The following is a 22,990-nucleotide window of genomic DNA, read 5'->3' as shown; positions in this document are numbered from 1 at the left end:
AATCCTTTATTTTATGTAACAGTGGTTGATTATCAAACGCCTTTAAGAGATCCAGTTTGAGTATACTGATGCCTCTGTTAGTCACTCAAAGAAAACGATTAGATTGTCAAACCCAATTTCCCTTTCATGAAAATACCATGTTAACTGTCCAATCAAATTATAATTTTGTTCGTCCAGTTGCTATATCTTCAATAATGAATTCCAGCATTCCGCTGCCATGGCAAAGGAACTAAATGCAGTTCTGTATTACCGTTCTGCCCTGCTCCGCACCGCTTCAAGGTACAGACGACAGTCGGGTCGTCACCGGACCCCTCCCTGCCCCTTGTCACAGGGGATGACTGTCCACCCTCCACGTCGTGTCCCGTAAGTTTGCACCCCAGTTTATTGGCCCCTTCTCGATTCTGAGTTCTGTCGGTTCCATTTGCTTTTGGGTTTTCTTCAGTACTTCTCGGTGAGCCTGCATTTGAGTCCTTTCCATTTCTGAGCCTTCTGACAAATCTCTGCCTTAAAAATATCCATTGGTGGCCTCCACAACCTTCTGAGGCAATGGATTCCACAGATTCACCACCCTCTGACTCAAGAAATTCCTCCTCATCTCCTTTGTAAAGGTACGTCCTTTTATTCTGAGGCTACGCCCTCTGGTCCTAGACTCTCCCACCAGTGGAAGCATCCTCCCCACGTCCACTTTATCCAGGCCTTTCACTATTCAGTAAGTTTCAATTAGGTACCCCCTCATCCTTCAAAACTCCTGTGAGTACAGGCCCAGTGTGTCAAAGGCTCATCATATGTTAACCCATTCGTTCCCAGGATCATTCTCGTAAACCTCCTCTGGACCCTCTCCAACTTTACCACTACGTCACTGTACCGTCTACATCTACATCTGCAGCAATTCCTAGTTTTTGTCCTCGCAGATCCCTTACCATGAGATTCAAACGGTTGCATAATGCATCACATGGCCTAAAACAGCATGTTTGTAAGTTAATTGCTTGATATCTTTTTCAAGGAAACTTTGTGGAACACATTCCATGAAATTATCTTCCAAGCTACTTTGACCAACTGTATGGCCTACACGATTAAAATCTCCATGATGATTGTATTATTTCTTTCTGCAAGCTCCTCTTGTTTCCTGATTAATGCTTCAATAGAATTGTTGTCGTTAAATGGTCTGCAAATGTTCTCTATTTTTGTCCTTTGCTATCTCATCTCCAATGAGATTGAGATAACAAATACTTACTGTAAATATTTAGAGTGCCGTGTGAATAACCATACATTTAGGCAGAGGCTGGATAGGCTGGGACTTATCAAGATATAGGAAGAATGTCATGGTTGGAAAGGGTGCATAAGGGGCTGGACAGACAGCATTTGGGTCTGGATCCTTATAGAGTCATACAATCACAGTCAAACAGCACGGAAACAGATCAAATTGCCCATGCCAACCAAGAAGCCCATCTACACTTGTCCAACCTGTCCAAATTTGGCCCATATCCCTCTCAACTTTTTGCTATACATGTACCTGTCCAAATATCTTTTACAAGTATAGTTTAGTTGTGTTGAGTTTAGTTTCGAGATAAAGCGTGGAAACAGACCCTTCGGCCCACTGAGTCTGTGCCAACCACAATCACCCATACACTGGTTCTATCCTACACACAAGGGACAATTTACAGAAGCCAATTAACCTACAAACCTTTTGGAATGTGGTAGAAAACCAGAGCACCCGAGCAAACCCAGGGAGAACTTACAAACTCTGTGTAGACAGCACCCATTGTCAGGATCGAACCCAGGTATCTGGTGTTGCGAGGCAGCAACCCTACTGCTGCACCACTTCACCAAATGCTGTTATAGTACCTGCCTCAGCTACCACCTCTGACAGCTCGTTCCTTAAACTCACCACCCTCTGTATGAAGTCTGAAGGAGGGTCTTGACCCGAAACGTCACCCATTCCTTCTCTCCAGAGATGTTGCCTGTCCTGCTGAGTTACTCCAGATTTTTGTGTCTACACTCTGTATGAATCCTTCTTCAGACTGGAGCTGTGAATTGTGTCTACTGTACCGTTTTGGTTTTTTTTGGTTCACAAACTCACAAGGTGCTATGTTTGAGAATCCTGGCACTGATGAGAAACCAAGAGACCAACTTAATGCATAATATGGTATCTATACATAACTAAAACTCTGATCTTATCTTTCGGTTTGGCAGTCGTTCTATTTGCGCAAAAACGGTACGCGATAGCGCTATGATTTTTCGCCAGTTTACTCACCATTCTACTGTGCTGCGATTGCACCAAGCTTCGTTCCGATCAGTGGCAGCTGGTAAGAATTATCGAGGTTTAAAAATCTTAAAAACCGCGCGTGCACAGATCGATTGCCTCTCCTGCCATTCAGCGCCGCGTGGATTGGTCTCTTTTACTGTCACTCCGCGGGACAGTCTGCCCACACACATCCCTCCCCTCCACACTCCCTGCCCACACACAACCCTCCCCCAAACCACCCCCTACCACATCCTCACTCCCCCCCCCCACCCTGCCCACACACCCCTCCTCCCCCACACCCCCTCCTCCCCCACACCCTCCCCTCCCCCCCTCAAATCCCTCCTCCCCCCCTCACAAACCCCTCCCACCCACATACACACATTCCCTCCCACCCCACACGCCCCCCCGTGGTGACTGGGACCCAACGGGCCCCACTTAGCCTAGTTCAAAATAAAGCAGGGAGATGCAGCCTGCTGTTTCAACAATGAGGAGAATACAGTGCAAATCTATCATGTGACGGCGATGTTAAAACTCGGGCAATTTCCATTCATTGCAGTTCAAAAGGTGCCATTTTGACATTTGCAAGTACAGTGACAAGCAGGAGTAAACTGCTCGGATTGGAGCTGTCCCTTTAAGGACCAAGTGCTTTGATGTGGTTTTGTTTGATCTTTTAAGACATCATAAGTAACACAGTTTTCATCAAACAGCAATGCACTATTTTGGGATGTTTGCGTTATATGTTTCCTTTTTTTTTTCCACATTGGGCCGGCTCACTGTTACACCAGGGAGCAGACCGTTTGAAAGCAATGCAAGACTTTGGGCTGTGTCCCTATATGAAGCACAACTTCCCTTGAAGGGAGAGAACCACAGGAAAAGATCAGAGAAAACCACATAAAAGGCCTGGACCTCTTAAAGAGTCAGGTCACATTCAAAACCATTTGTCAAAATTTTGATGTCGGATGATTGTATAAACGCTCAAAATTTAATAACATGAAAACAAAAAGTGAATTAGGAGATGAGTCAAGGGTTCCAATTGGATTTGTCCAGGTCAAGGGAGAATGATCGTCCACGACTGTTGAAACAACATCCTGCGAACATGTTTTTCTCTCTTTTTAATGCTGCATTGAACCACAGATTCTTTCAACCTTATGGTTTTAACTCTACGGACAGCACAGTGGCGCAACTAATAGACCCCCTGCCTCACAGGGCCAAAGGCCTTGTTTCCATGCTGTATCTCTAAGCTAAACTCAACTAATCTGTAACTAGTAATAGCCGAGGCAGAGAAGATGGGTCTCCTTTACATAGACAATGGGCACCCGATCGAACCTTTTACCAAGGATTTGCAGATGGTGGAAAGGGTTTGTTGCATCAGATGGTGAATCACTCTTCACGGAACACCCAGCTTTCTTGTGCCGTCCATATAGTTTTGGCGTTTAGGTGGTCACCTTATAAAGTTAGTGGCCACCAGGATGTTGATGGTAGAGAGCCAGGCAAGGGTCCCGACTCACAACGTCACCTTTTCATTCCACCACAGATCATAATCTCGAAAGTATTTTTGTAGTTTAGTTTAGTTTTGAGATACATTTGGAAGAATGAAGGGGAATCCCATTGAAGCCTACTGGATAATGAGAGGGCTGGGTAGAGTGGACATGGTATGGATGTTTCCAGTAATGGAAGAAACTAGAACCAGAGGGCACGGCCTCAGAATCAAAGGATGTAACTTCAGAATAATGATGATGGAGATTTAGGGGCGGCACAGTGACGTAGCGGTAGAGTTGCTGTCTTACAGCGCCAGAACCCCGGGTTTGATCCTGGCTACGGGTGCTGTCTGTACATAGTTTGTATGTGTTCCCTGTGACTGCGTGGGTTTTCTCTGAGTGCTCCGGTTTCCTTCCACACTCCAAAGACCTACAGATTTGTAGGTTAATTTGCTTCGGTACAATTGTAAATTGTTCCCAGTGTGTAGGATAGTGTTAGTGTACGAGGTTGATCGTTAGTTGGCACAGACTCGGTGGGTCAGTTTCCATGCAGTATCTCATTAAAAATGTCTAAATAAATGCCTGAAAAAAATGAGGAGGAATTTCTTTAGCTCGAGGGTGGTAAATCTGTGGAATTCATTAACACAGAAGACTGTGGAGGCCAAGTCATTGAGTATTGTTAAAGCAGAGATTCATAAATATATTCTTGATTCGTAAGGATGTTAAAAGTTACAGGGAGAAGGCAGGAGAATTGGGTTGAGAGGGAAAAATCAGCCATGATTGAATGGGCTTGATGGGCTGAATGGCCTGATTATGCTCATCTGCCTTATGGTCTTATACAGCATGGAAACAAGCCCTTCAGTGCAATGTTTCCATGCTGACCATCGATCACCCGTTTTCTCTAGTTCTATGTTAACCCACTTTCTCATTCACGCCCTACGTACCAGGGGCAATTTAGACCGGGCCAATTAAATAAACCCGCACGTCTTTGGGATGGGGAAATAAAGCAGAGGAAACCCACACAGTATCAGGAGAATGTGCAAATTTCACAGAAAGGTACCTGAAGTCAGGATCAAAACTGGGTCTCTGGTGCTATGAGACGGCAGCTCTACCAGCTGAACCACTGTGCCACTTTATTAGTTCATAATAGCCAAGGACTTTCAACCAGGCCAATCTCAAGAGTGTGTTACCTAAACACTATCAGCACATGTCCTGCCCACCAAAGGCCCAAACATCCTCAACCACTGCTATAAAGCCCAGGCCGGATTGCTTCACATTACAATGGCTGAAGTAGAGCAGCACGGTGGCACTTCTGGTAGAGCCATTGCCTCACAACGCCAGAGACAGGTTCGATCCTGACCTTGGGTGCTGTCTGCGTGGAGTTTGCACTTTCTCCCTGTGACCTCGTGGATTTCCTCTGGGTGCTCCGATTTCCTACCACTTCCCAAAGGTCAGGATCGAACCCACGTCTGTAACAGCCTTGCCTGCTGCGCCACTGTGCTGCCCTTAAGCTAGTCCAGTCACGGCAACACAATATCAGGTGAGGTTCTGCCCTGGGCCTTCTCCACTGTCAGAGTGAGGCCACATGAGGTTCATATAAGAGTCAGGAAGTCATGCTGCAGCTTTGTTTGAGTCTTAGAATCAGAAAATCATGTTACAACTTTATAAAGCTTTGGCTAGACCACATTTAGAGTATTGTGTGCATTTCTGTCCGCCTCATTACAGGATCGTATGTTGTGGCTTTGGAGAAGGTGTAGAAGAGGTTTTCCAGAATACTGAATGGATTAAAGGGCATTAGCTACAAGGAGAGATAGACACAGAGTACTGGACTAAGTCAGCGGGTCAGGCAGCATCACTGGAGAAAAAGGATGGGTAACATTTCGGGTTGGGACTCTTCTTCTGAAGAGGGTCTAAAGAAGGGACTGAAGAAGGGTCCCGACCTGAAACAACACCCATCTATTTTCTCCAGCGATGCTGCCAGACCCGCCGAGTTACTCCAGCGCTTTGTGTCTATCTTTGATGTAAACAGCATCTGCCGTTCTTTGTTTCTAGCTATAAGGAGAGGTTGAACAAACTTGGTTTGTTTTATCTGGAGTGTCAGAGTCTTGAGGGGAATGCGCTGCCATGGTGATGGTGGAGGCAGATACGATAGCGGTGTTTAAGAGGCTTTCAGATAGGCACATGGATATGCAGGGAATGGAGGGATATGGATCACGTGCAGGTAGAGGCGATTAGTTTAACTTGACGTCATGTTCATCACAGACATTGTGGGCTGAGGGGTCTGTTCCTGTACTGTACTGTTCCATGTTACTTAAATAAACCATGAAAGAGCAAACTAGTTACCCGATGTCCTTGCATCATCTGCCCTACCTGTTCTGAGCTCTGCAACGCACTGGAGGATAAATGATGACCGCATTCAAGAGACAAATAAGTCAAAGGCTTTGCCTCCCTGCTCGTTGCTTACTGAATCAAGGTGCTTCCTACACTTTCTAGGCACCTACTCCTCTTTTGTCCATAACCAACAATCAGCCTGTCTGAGGTCATCTGTTGCCGGCCCTGGTCTTTTCTTGCTTCCAGTTCCCCCTCCCTACAATCAGTCTGAAGAAAATTCCCGACCCGAAACGTTAACCTATCCGTTTTCTCCAGAGATGTTGCCTGATCCGCTGAGTTACTCCAGCACTTTGTGTTTATTTTATAAACCAGCATCTGCAGTTCCTCGTGTCTCCACTTTACTGCCAATGGTGTTACAGAGTAGAGTTACTCCAGCACGTTGTGTCTCTCTTTGGTATAAGCCATAAGAATCCGGCAGTTCTTTTTTTTATAACTACTCCTCTCTGGCCTTTTTCATACACTGTCCCCTACCACAAAGCCTCTTCTCCATTTATTTATACTCCTCCCAACTTGGCACTTCCATTTCACCCTCCAACTTTGTTTCCCGCGCTATCTCTCATCTCTCAGTTGCATCTAACGCTCTGTTTCTCTTTTACTGCACAGAATTCTGCAAATAGTTAATGGATGGCACCAACTTTACTCAGAAGACAATAATCTCCTTTTACATAATTCTTATCAGCTACTGCACAGATATGATGCCAAGTACAGTAATCCTTTTTGATTCTTAAGCTGTCTAAAATATAATAGAACTGTTTTTATTTGCGCGGATTGACGCAAGCGATGTTTTTGTTGACTGAAGCAGGCAGGAGAATAATCAGCGATGAAAATTATTGTAATTTAAGAAGTAAATTAAACTCTTCTTTTAGAACCTAAATTTCTGGTAGAGTTTGTTGAAAAAGATTACAAAAAGAGATTAAAAGTCAAAATAAAATTGAAGCTAAGCCAATGAGAGTCCACACCATAGGCAGCAGATGTAGGGAATTAAATTGGCTAGATAAATATTTGCAGTTGTTACGGAAGTACTGCTTTCTTTCCCAATACTTGTATCTTAGTGAATTGTTTAAGTGGAGGTGAAAGGGAAAATATCTTTTTAGTGAGATATACCAAAAAAAACACATTTGCAAAGGAAGGTGATTTTTTTTACAAATCTAAAAAATTAGATTTAAGGTTCGGGATCAAAGAGTGAGATTAAAATTAATACTGAATTTCTCTGAAAGATTAAGGATTTATAAAAGAGATTTAAACTAAAATGAATGTTATTCCTTTGACTAGAACAAAAATGACACCTGAAGAAGGAATGATAGACCAATCAGAATCAATGTTAATTAGTTAAATGGGGACACAAGGAATTGCAGATGCTGGTTTACAGAAAAAGATACAAAATGCTGGAGGAAAGTGGGTCAGGCAGCATCTCTGGAGAAAATGAATAAGTTGATGTTTCGGTTCAGGATCCATCTTCATAGAGTCCAACAGGGTGGAAACAGGCCCTTTGGCCGAACTTGCCAACACCGACCAACATGTCCCACCTGCCTGTGTTTGGCCCATCTATCTATCTATATATTTATATAACTAAAAGTCTCATCTTGACCACTTCCTGTCTGCGCTGTATATTGATTTTAGAAAAAACGCTACCCTATATCGCTGTGATCTTTGGCAATCTTACTCACAGTCCTCCTCCGCTGAGGCAGACCCGAGGATTTTTCCGATAAATGAAAAATAAAAAAGTTATGAGTGTTTAAAAAATCTTGAGATCAGCTGATTGGTCCTCTCGCCTGTCAATCACCATGATGAAGGTAATGCCCCTTCCGGGGGGGGGGGGGGGGGGACTATAAAACCCTGGATGCCTGGACGTGAGTCAGTCACTCTGGAAGATCGCGAGGGAGAGGCCACAACTGTGATTCTAAGCTGTGAATCAACTGAACAGTGAGTCTGCAATGTACTTGCAATAAATGATTTGTTAGCCCTTAATAAAAATGAAATTAGTTGTTTGGCTTACCCTGTGCTTGAAACTGCAATGGAAATGGAAATGAAATGAAAATGCAATGAGCTGTTTTGCCTGCCCTGTGCTTGAAACTGCAATGGAAATGGAAATTAAATGAAAATGCAATGAGCTGTTTGGCCTGCCCTGTGCTTGAAACTGCAATGGAAATGGAAATTAAATGAAAATGCAATGAGCTGTTTGGCCTGGCCTGTGCTTGAAACTGCAATGGCAATGGAAATGAAATGAAAATGCAATGAACTGTTTGGCCTGCCCTGTGCTTGAAATTGAAATGTAAATGCAAATTAAATGAGTTGTTTGGCCTGCCCTGTGCTTAAAATTGAAATGGAGATGAATTGAAATGAGTTGTTTGGCCTGCCTGAAACCACTAATTTCGGTCCACAAGGCCCCTATTAGCCGAGAAACCAGTCCCTTTTGCCCAAAATGCGCGTATTAGCCCAAGAGGAGCATTTTGGCCCAAAAGGCCCGTGCCAGGCCAGGAAAAGTCCAGAAAAAGTGCTTTTCATTGATATTTCACTCAGATTTTTTTTTAAAGAGCCCCTTCGGCACATCAGGCTTGTACTAGCCCAGGAGGAGTCCCTTCAGCCCATCAGTAAGTATTCCCCCTGCAAGTATTAAACCTCACCCCAGTATTTTTCTCCCTCCCTTCATTGGCTCCCTGTGAGATCCAGGCCAGGATAGACTTTCCTCCTTCATTGCTGTGATCTGCAGAAAAAGATGAAAAATGTCTAAAATTGATTCTCCACCCTCTCCCCCTTCTCTCTCACAGAGTCTCTCACCTGTTTTGGGTAGCTTTTCTGAGCTACAAGCCCACCAGCCCTGAGGTACTGAGCTGCCAGCCCACCAGGCCTGAGTGACTGAGCTGCAGCCCATCAGGCCTGAGTGCCTGAGCTGCAATCCCACTAGAGTGACTGAGCTGCCAACCCAACAGGCCTGAGTGACTGAGGGCTATGTCCATACTAGCCGTCTGGAAACTAGTCCCTTTGTCCCTCAACACCCATACTAGCGCTCCAGAAAGCCCCCCCCCCCCCCCCCCCACCCTGGGCACCAATATTGGAATTGGTGGAGAGGTGGAATATTGCGTTGGGGCCCCAGCCCTCCCGTGTGAACATGGGACCCAACGGGTCCCACTTAGTCTAGTATATTACTAAAATTCATCTTGTTTGGTTTGGCTGTCTGTAATTGTGATCACAGAACTATGCCAAAACAGTACACGATTGGGCAAAACTTTTTGTACTACCTTACTCACAATTGTCCTGTGGTGTTTTGTGTCAAGTTTCGTTCAGATTGATGTTATATATCACAAGTTATTTCACCTTTTTTTAATTTAAAAAATCAAAATTTGAGAAAAAATTCTTCCCTCTGCAACTGCGTCACAATCCCACTTTACAATGGTATTGTAACCCCACCAGCTACACTCAGTCCTGCCAGTACTAACAAGTATAATTGCAAGCTACAATGTTGCAATCCCTTTTTTTTTAATATAGTCCTGGCAGCAAGTATATTCCTGGCAGCAAGGATTTAAAAAAAGTTTAGGGTGCATTTTTTTGAATAAGGATTTTTTTAAGGGGAAATGAGCTGCGCCTGCGCAGTTGGGGGCTGTGGGTGGGTTGTGGAATATTGCGTTGGGGGAACGGGTAGCGTTGGGGGAACAGGTGAGTGGTGGAATATTGCGTTGGGGAACGGTTTGCGTTGGGGGACCAGGCCTCCCGTGGGGGCTATGGGTGAGTGGTCGAATATTGCAATTATTGGACCACCTTACTCACAATTGTCCTGTGGTGAGGTGTATCAAATTGTGTTCAGATTCATGGTATATTTTACAAGTTATTTATATTTAAAACAAAATGTTTTAACTTCGCACTGAAATTTCCAAATCCAATTGGTGGCCCTGCTGAGTACAAAGTTGCAAATCCCAGGCCACTGAGTCCTGGCAATTTACTTTCCACTTTAACTTCTCACCGGCTACAATGTTGCAAATCACTGAGTCCTCAGCAAACAAGTGCAAATTGGATATTTTTTAAAGGAGGGTGAAATGAGCTGCCCCTGCGCAGTTGGGTCAGCACTGGAATATTGTGTTGGGGGAAAGACTTGCGTTGGGGGAATGGGTGAGTGGTGGAATATTGCATTGGGGAATGGGTTGCGTTGTGGGACCAGGCCTCCCGTGGGGGCTATGGGTTAGTGGTGGAATGTGCGTTGGGGAAAATGGGTTGCGTTGGGGGACCAGGCCTCACATGTGACAGGACTCATATCCCTCTAAACGTTTCCTATCAATGTACCTGCCCAAGTGCTTCTTAAACGTTGCAATATTACCTGCCTCAACTATCTGCTCCAGCAGCTCTTCCATACACCCACCACCCTCTGTGTGAAAAAATGACCCCTCAGGTTCCTACTAAATCTTTTGCCCCTCACCTTAAACCTTATGTCCTCTGGTTTTTAAATTCCCCTACATTTGGCAAAAGACTCTGTGCATTTACCCAATCTATTCCTCAGAGACTCCGTGCGTCTACCCGATCTATTCCTGCAGACTGAAGTTAATCCAGCACTCTGTGTCTTTCTTTTTGTAAACCAGCATCTGCGGTTCCTTGAGTCTCCGTTATACTTGCATCAATTGACCATGGTATGCAGAGGAGAACTGGCTTGACGCATTTGCTGAATTTGCCACTGTAGTGATTGTCAATATACCAGACTAATGGGAAGGAAGGTTCTGCCTGTGACACAGAGGATAAGGGATGTCCCCTTGGGCCAAGGTTAAGGCTGGCTGCTTCACCTCTGCAGATCAAGGAGAGGCCATGACAGAGTTGGATTCTTAACCACAGACCAATTAACATTGGGGAGAAGTCAGGCCGGGAAAGAATTCAGTTTCTGATAAGAAAGGGAAAGAGAGAGTGGGAACCGCACTATAACACAAGGAACAAAGACCACAAGTATACATTGTGAAAAAAATTGACTCAGTCTTTTCAAGTATTAAGTAATTACAAACAGTGAGTATGGGAGTGCTTGTTGCTGTCAACGTTCCAGTACCAAAAGCACGTTTTGTATCTTGGCTTTCATTTTAGGTAATCAGAAAAGAATGCATGAAAACAAAACTGTTTCCCAAGTGCTGTTTGTTGGTGCCATGATTCATTTAATCTTCAAGCAGTTCAACAAATTACTTCCAATTGCTGGCGTCACTTTCATGTGGAAGTCCAGACTCGGCAAATGCCTCGGTCCAGCAATGAATGAGTCTGCTGCTGTTCACTGGGAAACAAGCAGCTTCCAAACGGTGCAGAGAATGCCTGCAATTGCTGCAGTAATGGATTCTGGCCTCACCCTGCACAGTTCCAACAAATATCTGAGATTTAGTTTAGTTTAGAGATGCAGCGTAAAAACAGGCCCTTCAGCCCACAGAGTCCTCGCCGACCAGCAATCACCCAGACACTAATTCTGCTTTAACACCAGGAAGAATTTACAGAAACCAATTAACCTACAAGCCTGCACATCTTTGGAGTGTTGGAGGAAACCTGCGCATCCGGAGAAAACCCACGTGGTCACTGGGAGAACATGAAAACTCCGTACAGACAGCACCCGTAGTTAGGATTGAACCCAGGTCATAGACAGCAACTATACCGCTGTGTCACTGTGCAACCCCTTACACAGCCTCAATGACAAATGGAGTTAAGGGGCTGTCCCACTGCGGCGACCTAATCCGCGAGTTAAGAAGAGTGTCTTCGACTTTCAAGCTCGAAGACACTCGCCTGGAAAACCTTAAGCGCACACGACCGTGCGCATTGAAACTGCACACTGGACACACACACACACACACACGCACACACACACGCGCGCACACACACACGCACACACGCACACGCACACGCACACACGCACACACACAAAAGCACACGCATCACAAAAGCTGGGGCCAGGGAAAGCGAGGGAGCGCTGTCTGAAATTCACACCCGTGATGAAGAGGAAGGTAAATGGCTGCCACAGTGTATGGTAGTCCTTTAGCGAGCGCGGGGGGGGGGGAGAGAAGAAGAGAGAGAGTTGGAGAGAGGGGGGGGGGGGGGGGGAAGGAGTGGTGACACTTTTAATAAGTATAATAAAGCTTAGCGGGCATTTTACCTACTGGTCAGTTTTCCCTGGTCTGCAAACTCCAATGAGCCAATCCAAATGCCCGTCAGAAGGAGATTGCCTACAGCTGCCCTCGATTTAACTAAATAGCGACCCCACTCCATTCCTGCGAGTCCCATCCGACCAAGTTTTTTCAACATGCTGAAAATGTTTCCCACTCCCTAGCTGAGGCCACGAGTATTCGGGAACTTCCCTCGAGCATCATCCTACCTCCTAGGACCTCGTTCCCATGCTGATCGCAACTCCTTGCAGATTAGGTCCGCAGTGGGACAGCACCCTTTTCTTTCAACAGCACCTCATATTTCGCCAGCTTACATTCTAGCTGTATGAACATTAAACATGATTTCTCTGCAAATGACCCCTGCTTTCCCTCCCTCCCCACCCCACACCCCCTCCCCCGCTCTCGCATCCTACTAGTTCCACTGATCGCATCCTTGCTATCACATTTTCTCCAGCCAATAATGGGCCATTATGAGCTGCACCTTTCCTTGCTCACCTGTTGCCAGCCCTGCTTTGTTCTGGCCTTTTCTTACCTCCAGTTCCCTCCCCTCTACTTTCAGTCTGAAGAACCGTCCCAACCCGAAACATCACCCCTCCTTTTTCACCAGAGATACTGCCTGAGCCGCTGAGTTACTTCAGCTCTTTGTGTCTACCTGTAGTTAGGTTGAGGTAAGGTTAGCAGAGTGGTACAAGATTGCAATATGAGCAAGTGTTTGAGCCTTCAGTACAGTGGTGTCTGTTGGGAAGAATCCTCTTTGTCTCGTGGAATGTAGGAAACTATAAAATTTTGAACATGGACTTCCGGGAGGCATTGACACATTTCCCTCAAGAATCAGAGGACATAGGTTAAAGGTGAGTGGGGAAAGATTTAATAGGAACGTGAGGAGCAACTTTTTCATACAGATGAAGGCGGGTATATGGAACGAGCTGCCAGAGGACGTAGTTCTGACAGGTACTATAACAGCATTTAAAAAACACAGGTCAAGGGCCTGTTTCCACGCTGTATCTCTAAAATATCTCTGTAGTCTTAAAAGTACATGGATAGGAAACATTTAGAGGGATACGGACCAAACGTCAGCAGGTGGGACTAGTGTAGATGGGGCATCTTGGTAGGCATGAATGATTGGGGCTGAAGGGCCTGTATTTGTGCTCTCATTCTGCTTGCAATCAGCTACGTAAAGCTGTGAGCAATGATTCCGTGTAAAGTTTACCCTCAAGTTCATTTGCCTATCGCCATACACAACATCTGCATGGCCCAGAGCAATGATAGATTCACGGAAACAGGTCCTTTGGCCCGACTCGTCCTTCCTGAAGAGAGACACAAAGTGCTGCAGGTGCCTATCGATACCAATCTAATTTGCCTGACTATCGCTCCGAAACTTTCCTATCCGTGTAGCTGTCCAAATTATTCATTTCAGTTTTTAGTTTAGAGATCCAGCATGGAAACAGGCCCATCGGCCCATCGGCCCACCATACTGACTATTTATCCCACGCTCACGCTAAGAGTTCTATGTTATCTCACTTCTCATGTACCTTCTACACACTTGAGGTAATTTACAGAGGGCCAATTAACCTACAAACCAGCAAGTCTTTGGGGCTTGGGAGGAAACCAAACATAGGTTTAAGATGAGAGGAGAAAGATTTAATAGGAACGTGAGGGGGTACTTTTTGTGTGTATGGAACAAACTTCCTGAGGAGACAGTTGAAACAGGTGCGATAATAATTGGCATTTGTTTATCATTGTTACTTCTACCAAGATAGTGAAAAACTTTGCTTGTACTATCCTGCTATAATCATGCTAGACATGAATACAATCCAACTATACACAAGTACGACAGGTAGTGCAAAGAGAAAAATACCAGAGTGTAGAAAATAGTGTTAACAGCGTTGTAGCATGCAATTACATAGATAGTACAGATAAAAAGAAGTGCAAGGACCGCAATGAGGTAGATTGGGAGATTGGGACTCTGAGCTTGTACGTTGACAATATTTAACAAACATTTGAACAGGTTCATGGTTCGGATAGGTTTAAAGGGATATGACAAACAAGGGCAGGTGGGACTAGTGTAGATGGGGCATCTTGGTCGGCATGGGCCAAAGTTGGGCCAAAGAGCCTGTTTCCATGCTGTATGACTATGACTCTTTGATGCCCGGTAGAAACCCACAAGGTGACAGGGAGAGCGTGCAAACTTCACGCATGCACACACACACACACGCACACGCACGCACACACACACACACACACACGCACACACACGCACACGCACGCACACGCACACACGCACACACACACACACACATGCACGCACACAAACACAGACACACAAACACAGGCACACAAAGGTCAGGATCAAACCCAGGGGTGTGAGGCTCTACCCGCTGCACCATCGTGCCGTCCTCATTTACCGAGGTCACGGCATACTCGGTGAGGTGGCAGTGGATGGCGAGGCAGTGGGCCGCTGTGGAGAGTGTTTGTGCTGTCGGTTGAATCAGGCGCCCACGCAGCATGCCTCTGCTGTTTACATGCAGGTAACGGCATGCGGAGGACTGAGCACAAAGCAAGATCTTGCTCCATTGTCGGCACCCTCAGCCTGCTATGCCTGGGCTGCGGGTATTTTGCCTGGTCGGATATAGTCTGCCGCCAGCACAGGCATTGTTGTGGAGATCGCCCGCACCGATTTGCGGCGTTCAAACTGCTGGAGGCTCTGCCTTATCTCTCCCCGGGCTCCGGGCCCTGTCTCCTCAGGTGAGTCAGCAGTGCTCAAAGGCAGGAATGCAAATAAGCAGGCGACTGGCCTGTGGTTAATCAAAACATGCAGCATTGACAATGGCAAAGTGGGTTTGTGTGAGAGAGAGAGAATGTCAACGCCTTTCAGCTGCCTATTCTCTGCTCACTCCCTTCTCCCCTCTCCCATCAAGCAAGAGGTACTGAAGTGAGAAAACATACATCTCCCGATTCAGGGACAGCTTCTTCCCAGCTGTTATCAGGCAACTGAACCATCCTCTCATCAGCGGTCCTGACCTACCATCCACCTCATTGGAGACCCTTGGACTATCTTTGATTAAAGACTTTATCTTGCACTAAACATTATTCTCTTTCTCCTGCATCTGTACATTGTAGACAGCTTGATTGTAATCATGTATGAGTTTTTAAATGTCACATGTACCGACAACGGAACTATGAAATTCTTACTTGCTACAAATTATTGTCTCGTGCTTGTCCAGTTCCCTTACTGGAACTATTTTACAAGCCACATGGACATTGGTTTCCAGTACATCATTTAACTCTTGAGTGAAACAAAAAAAGTTTCCCCTTATATCTTTCTTCCAGAATTTTAAATTTGCAATAAGGTAATGAGGGCCCGATTTATAATTTTAAGAATAGACACAAAGTGCTGGAGTAACTCAGCGGGTCAGGCAGCATGCCTGGGAATAAAAGACATTTCAGGTCGGGACCCCTCTTTAGACTGGGGTCCCAGTATCTGCAGTTCTTTGTTTCCACGACTTGTGATTTTATGACCCTTGGGTTTTTTCTTGGCCAAAGCAACAAGCTGTGAAAGGGTTAACAACTCTAAGTTGAAATGCTGCTTGTTTTTGACGGTGGAATTCGGCCGATAGACACTCTGGCATCGTTCTCCTTGTGACAGGCGCTAGCAAAGGCCGGGGAGGATGTGGCACCAGGGGCATAGCCACAGGGAAGTAGTTCCTGAGAGACGGGAGCAATGCAATGCAGGCAGACGAGAACCTAGAAGGTGTTCAAACTATGTGTTGTTGCACCTTATCTACAAACCCCAAATCAGATAACTGGCCCTGTCCCCAGATTGATAGAGGGCGCGTTGCCATCATGGATCTAACCAATGTGATGGGACTCCATCACAAAGACGTTGGAGCCAGCAGGTCTACAGATTACAGTAACCTCATCACTGATTCTAGCCACGTGTAAACCACGGCAGACAGAACTCAGCCTAATCTCACGGCAGCATCTCCCCACCTCTGTGGGTTTCTCTGGTTACGCAAAAAGAAATACTCTCTTTCACTTTAAGGGGAATTGGGAAAACAGGTCAAAATACTCCCTTGATCACATTAAACAAGGAACGTGCATTAACAGGGCAGAACATGGATCCACTTCACTACCTATCTCCGTACTAATTTCCAGCATCAGTGATAGGCAACAGGATCTATATTTAAAGCTCTTGAACATTAGTCTGACTTAACCCTTTCTGGATGAAAGGTTAATTGTCAGTGAGGGAGGCAGCCTGTTCCACTTAAGCAAAATGGACTCAGTTTCTCAAGGGATTCTTGTCAATTTACTAACGCATAATAACAAGTAGTTTATTGAACATTTTGCTTCAGAATTTATTAGCCTGAAATTAGTAGCTGAAGGCATTCTTTGGACAGCAACGTACCATAGATGCTATATAAAAGATCTAAAGGGCTTTCATTTACAGATTTGTTTTGCTTTAAGTTGGGATACTGAGCGTGGAACAGTACAGCGCAGAACCAGGGCCTTCTGCCCACAATGTGCATGTGAAGCATGATGCCTGGTCAAACAAATCTCCTCTACCTGCACCCTTTATCCTGTATTTGTGCACTGTGGACTGTAATCGTGTTGATTGTAATCATGTATAGTCTTTTCACTGACATGATAGCACGTAACAAAAAAACTTTTCACGGTTCTGTGACTAATAAATTAATCTAAACTAAACTAAACTAATCCATATCCCTCCAAACCCTGCATATTCCTATGACTATCTCAAATCCTCTTAAATGCCACTTAAATGCCTGTTAAACTAATCTCCTCTGCCTGCATGTGATCCATATTCCTCTATTCCCACTGTATCCGCATGCCTATTGAAAAGCCTCTTAAACGCCATTTCATATCTGCCTCCCCCCCCCACCCTCAGCAGCAGTGGCGGACTGGGTCTAAAAATATTGGTTGCCAGAAGACAAAGGGGGCCCGCCCACTTCATCAGGGGCCCACTTGATATAGGGGGCCCACTTCATCAGGGGCCCACTTGCCATCGGGCAAGCTGACACCCTGGCCAGTCCGCGACTGCTCAGCAGCACGTTCCAGGCACTCACCTCCCTCTGTGTAAGAAACTTGCCCCACATATCTCCTTTAAATTTTGTCCCCCTCCCCTTTAAATTATGCTGTCTCATTTTTGACATTTCCATCCTGGGATAAAGGTTCTGAGTGTCTACTATATCTATGTTTATCACAATTTTATATACTGTCAGGTCTCCCCTCAGCCCAATATTTTGCTCATACTTAGCAAAATCAGGTATTCTAGGTTATTATGAAGAGCGGTGTCAATTTTCTATTTGTACATTGAAATTAGGAACAGCAACAGCAAACATAGATTCAAAGTTTTCCATTAACAGTGGCGCAGCGGTAGGGCTGCTGCCTTACCGCGCCAGAGACGCAGGATCGACCCTGACTGTGGGCGCTGTCTGTACGGAGTTTGTACATTCTCCAGTTTCCTCCCACATCCCAAAAAAGTGCAGGTTTATCGGTTAATTGGCTTTGGTAAAATTGTAAATTGTCCGTAGTGTGTAGGATCGTGCTAGTGTGTGGTGTGATTGGTGGTCGGCGTAGACTCGGTGGGCTGAAGGGCCTGTTCCTTATTCTGTTTATAAGGGTAGATATAAGGAGGATGTTCAGTTCAGTTAGTTTAGAAAAACAGCATGGAAACAGGCCCTTCAGCCCTCTGAGTCCATGCTCACCGTTGATAACCTGCTCACACTACTTCTATGTTCTCCCACACCCTACACACAAAGGACAATTTTACAGAAGGCAATTAACTACAAACCCGCACGTCTTTGAGATGTGGGACGAAACCGGAGCAATTGAAGGAAACCCACTTGGCCACAGCGAGAATGTGCAAACTCCACACAGACAGCACCCAAGGTTAGGACCGAACCCGGGTGTCTAGCGCTCTGAGGCAGCAGCTCTACCAATTGTGCCACTATGCAAACCTTAAAGAGAAACTCACATTGTAAATCTAATCAAATTAGTTGTTTTACACAGAGAGGTGAATGCCTGGAACGCGCTGCTAGGGGTGGTGTTGGCAGATACGATAGTGGCGTTTAAAAGGCTTTTAGATAGGCACATGGATATATGTTGCTTTAAGGGGAGGTGGAAGCAATTATTTCACAATATTTAAAAGAATCAATGCAACGACTGAGGTTTAGAAGACCAGGACCTTGATGTAGGTAAATAGTGTTAGCGTAGATCGGTACAGGGGGCGGCATGGATGCGGTGGGCCGAAGGGCCTGTTTGTCGCGACTCTATGACTCTATGACCTTGACAATGGCTGCCCTTTTTCTACAGATGGGCTTAGTCCGGAGACCAAACAACAGCTCGCACTGACCAGCAAGAAAAAATACAAGGCCGCAAAGGGCGAGGGTGCGAGAACGGACGAAGAGAAGAATGACGCACAGCCTGCAACCATCACCTTAGCCTTTAAGAGATACTTATTCGACCCACAGAAAAAGATGGTTCAGTCTTAAAATGTTTATTTTCATATCAGGAGTATTGAGAGGTGGGACAGGGTTTAAAAGGATCATCACTTCATGTCTTCTTGCCTTAAAACTTGATTCAGCAGTGGACTTTTTTGAAGAAATAAAATCAAAATTAATACCTTTGATTGCTGAAAAATCATTTATATTTTGAAACAACGTGCTGATCTTTCCTCAAGAGTTTAAGAAAGAACTGCAGATGCTGGAAAAATCAAAGGTAGACAATGCGGGTGAGGCAGCATCTATGGAGCGAAGGAATAGGTGATGTTTCGGGTCGAGACCCTTCTTCAGACTGGTGGGGTGGGGGAGGGCGGGAAGAAGAAAGGAAGAGGCGGAGAGTTGAAGTGCTGAGCCACCGTGAGGTCACGTTGGTTAATGCAAACTGAACGGAGGTGTTGGGCGAAGCGATCGCCAAGCCTCTACTTGGTCTCACCGATGTAGAGCAGTTGACACCTAGAACAGCGGATGCAAAAGATGTGGTTGGAGGAGGAGGTGCAGGTGAACCTCTGCCTCACCTGGAACGATTGCTTGGGTCCTTGGATGGAGTTGAGGGGGGAGGTGAAGTGACAAGTGTAGCATTTCCTGCGGTTGCATGGGAAAGTACCAGGGGAGGGGGTGGTTTGGGTGGGAAGGGTCGAAGTGACCAGGGAGTTACGGAGGGAGCAGTCTCTGCGGAAAGCTGAAAGGGGAGGAGATGGGAAGATGTGGCCAGTGGTGGGATCCCGTTGGGGGTGGCAAAAATGTTGGAGGATTACCTGTTATATGTGACGGCTGATGGGGTGGAAGCTGAGGACAAGGGGGACTCTGTCCTTGTTACGAGTGGGGGGATGGGGAGTGAGAGTGGAGCTATGGGATATGGAGGAGACCCTGGTGAGAGCCTCACCTATACTCGAAGAGGGAAACCCCTGTTCCCTAAAGAATGAGGACATCTCCAATGGCCTGGTTTGGAACACCTCGTCCTGGGTACAGATGCGGCGTAGATGGAGGAATTGGGAGCAGGGGAGTCCAATCATCCATTTCACCACCAACCTGCATCCGGCACTCAAATTCACCTGGATCATTTCCGACATCTCCCTACCGTTTCTAGGACCATCTCCATCGCAGGTAACAGACTACTGACTGACATCTACTACAAACCCACTGGCTCCCATGGCTATCTGGATTACACTTCTTCCCACCCTGCTTCCTGTAAGGACTCTATCCCCTACTTGGAGAGACCAAGCGCAGGCTTGGCGATCGCTTCGCCCAACACCTCCGCTCAGTTCGCATTAACCAACATGATCTCCCGGTGGCTCAGCACTTCAACTCCCCGTCCCATTTTGAATCCGACCTTTCTGTCCTGGGCCTCCTCCATGGCCAGAGTGAGTCCCACCGCAAATTGGAGGAGCAGCACCTTATATTTCGCTTGGGTAGTTTACACCCCAGCGGTATGAACATTGACTTCTCAAATTTCAAGTAGTCCTTGCTTTCTCCCTCCTTCCCCTCCCCTTCCCAGCTCTCCCACAGCCTACTGTTTCCGTCTCTTCCTTTCTTCTTCCCGCCACCCCACCCCCACATCAGTCTGAAGAAGAGTCTCGACCCGGAACGTCACTTATTCCTTCGCTCCATAGGTGCTGCCTCACCTGGTTTTGGTTTTCTTTGCCTTTGTGGTCCCAGACTATCTGTTTTAGACATTTATCCGTGCCTAACATCTCAAGTTCCCATTACAGGAAGGATGCGGAGGTTTTGGAAAGGGTGCAGAGGAGGTTTTCCAGAACGCTGCCTGGATTAGAAAGTATTGAAGGTGATAAAGGCAAGTACAAGGAGAGATTGGACAAACCTGGATTGTTTTCTCTGGAGCATCGGAGGTTGAGGGAAGACTTGATAGACACAAATAAAATGATGAGAAGCCTAGATAAGGTACACATTCAGACCCTTTTCCCCAAGGTAGAAATGTCAAAGACGAGGGGGCATAACTTTAAGGTGAAAAGGGCAAAGTTTAAAGTCAATGTGTGAGGCAGGTTTTTTTTATATAGAGGGTGGTGAATGCTTGGAACACTTTGCTAGGAGTGGTGGTGGAGGCTGATACAATAGTGGCATTTAAGAGGCTTTTAGATCGGCACATGGCTATTCAGGGAATGGAGGAATATGGATTATGTGCAGGCAGAGGATATTAATTTAATGGCATCATGTACGGTACGGACATTGTGGGCCGAAGGGCCTGTTCCTGTGCTGTACTGTTCTTTGTTCGATGTCCTGACTGGTGATTGATGATTAGACCAGGCAAGGAACTCGAGCCTAATCGCAGCCGATATCCAAAGGCCACCGTCTGAGGAGGGGAAAGTGGAAACGGGAGGTAGAGACAGAATGCATGAAACACCCAGCAGGTCAGGTAGCATCCAGGGAGAGAAAGAGACTGAGCTAATACTTCAGTTCATTGGCAAATAAACCTTAAAGCAAGTTCTAAACAAGCGGAGATGCAAAATAAATTATTTTTAAATATTATGAAATAATTGCCTCCACCTCCTGTTCAAGCAACATATATGAGTTCCCTTTCCGCTGACTCTCAGTCTGAAGAAGGGTCTCGACCCGAAACGTCACCTATTCCTTTTCTCCAGAGATACTGCCTGACCTGCTGAGTTCCTCCAGCACTTTGTGTTTTTCCCCAGGATTCTAGCATCTGTAGTTCCTTGTGTTGCCCCTTGAGATTGGATCATGTTTCAACCTTCTGAGGTATTATCTTGTATATTGTCCTGTGAATGCCAATGATTGTTAATTCTGTAGGTGTTGAATGTTTTGTTTAGTTTATTATCACGTGCACTGAGGTAGTGTGAAAAGCTTTTGTTGTGTGCTCTCCAGTCAGACAGAAAGACTACAATACAATCGAGCCATCCACAGTGTACAGACACATGACAAAGAAAATAATGTTTAGTGCAAGAAAAAGTCCAGTAAAGTCCAATTCAATATCGTCCGAGGGTCTCCAATGAGCTAGATGGTAGGTCAGGGCCGCTCTATAGTTGTTGATAGGATGGTTCAGTTGCCTGATAACATCTGGGAAGCAACTGTCCCTGAATCAGGAGGTGTGTGTTTTCACACTTCTGTACCTCTTGCCTGATGTTAGAGGGGAGAAGAGGGAGTGCCCAAGGTGAGACTGGTCCTTTACACAGAAAAGCTGGAGAAACTCAGCGGGTGCAGCAGCATCTATGGAGCGAAGGAAATAGGCAACGTTTCGGGCCGAAAGATGCTGCTGCACCCGCTGAGTTTCTCCAGCTTTTCTGTGTAACCTTCGATTCTCCAGCATCTGCAGTTCCCTCTTAAACAAGGTGAGACTGGTCCTTGATTTAGTGACCATTGATTAAGTTATTAAGTTTAAATTAGTTGTGGTTATGGCATACATGTTGTTACGTGTTGACCTGAGGATACTGCTTTGTGCGGACCACCTAATCAGCCAATACTTGCCTTCAGTTTTGTCCGATTCATTCTGCAACCACACCTTCATTCCTCGGGCAGTAATCAGGGAGCCCCCCTCTGACTTTTCACTGTGGACATTCACCATTTGCATTTCCTTGTGTATTCTTATTATGTAGAAACAAAGAACTGCCCATGCTGGTTAACACAAAGTGCTGGAGTAACTCACCAGGTCGGGCAACATTTCTGGAGAACGTGGATAGGTGACGTTTTGGGTCAAGACTCATCTTCAGACTTGTCTATTCCCCCTACAGATGCTGCCTGATCCGCTGAGCTCCTCCAGAACGTTGTAGTTGGCTCAAGGTTCCAGTATCAGCAGTTTACTTGATTTTGCGATTGACACCTCTGCAATGTTCATCGCATCCTGCTTACTCTTTCATCAAATCTAGTCAGCTTTAGACCTTAGAGATACCGTGAGGAAATGGCCTTTTAGCGCACCAAGACTGTGCCGACCAACAATCACCCCGTATATTAGCACTCTCCTCCATACGAGGGACAATTTATAATTTACAGAGGCCAAATAACTGACAAACCTGCACTGAAGTCATGGGAGTGTGGGAGGAAACTGAAGCACCTGGTGAAAACCCACGCAGTCACAGGGAGAACTTACAAACTCTGTACAGATAGCACCCGTAGTCAGGATCGAACCCGGGTCTCTTGCGCTGTAAGGCAGCAACTCTATCACTGTGTCAAACTAGCTGCATTGGCCCAAACTCCCTAGCCTCAAGACCTCATCCATTGCCTCTGCCCTGCCTCGGTTGCCCCTGCCTCTTACTGATTGGTCCCCTGCCTGCCACTTCT

General features: G+C 45.9%; 1 protein-coding gene across 2 annotated transcripts in view; it reads left to right on the top strand.

The window, feature by feature from the left end:
- Positions 1-18,867, top strand: part of eefsec (eukaryotic elongation factor, selenocysteine-tRNA-specific) — a 256,915-nt gene extending 238,048 nt beyond the window's left edge. For both annotated transcript variants that reach the window (XM_055647961.1, XM_055647962.1), the window contains exon 7: positions 18,555-18,867. In XM_055647961.1, the coding sequence (XP_055503936.1) occupies positions 18,555-18,733 (179 nt within the window). In that variant the 3' untranslated portion in view covers positions 18,734-18,867. The remainder of the gene's footprint in view (positions 1-18,554) is intronic.
- Positions 18,868-22,990: the final 4,123 nt, after the last annotated feature.

The sequence above is a fragment of the Leucoraja erinacea genome, chromosome 16 (assembly GCF_028641065.1).
Source record: "Leucoraja erinacea ecotype New England chromosome 16, Leri_hhj_1, whole genome shotgun sequence".
Taxonomy (NCBI): domain Eukaryota; kingdom Metazoa; phylum Chordata; class Chondrichthyes; order Rajiformes; family Rajidae; genus Leucoraja; species Leucoraja erinaceus.
The sequence above is the reverse complement of the archived record's forward strand: the minus strand, read 5'-3'. Positions and strand labels throughout refer to the sequence as shown.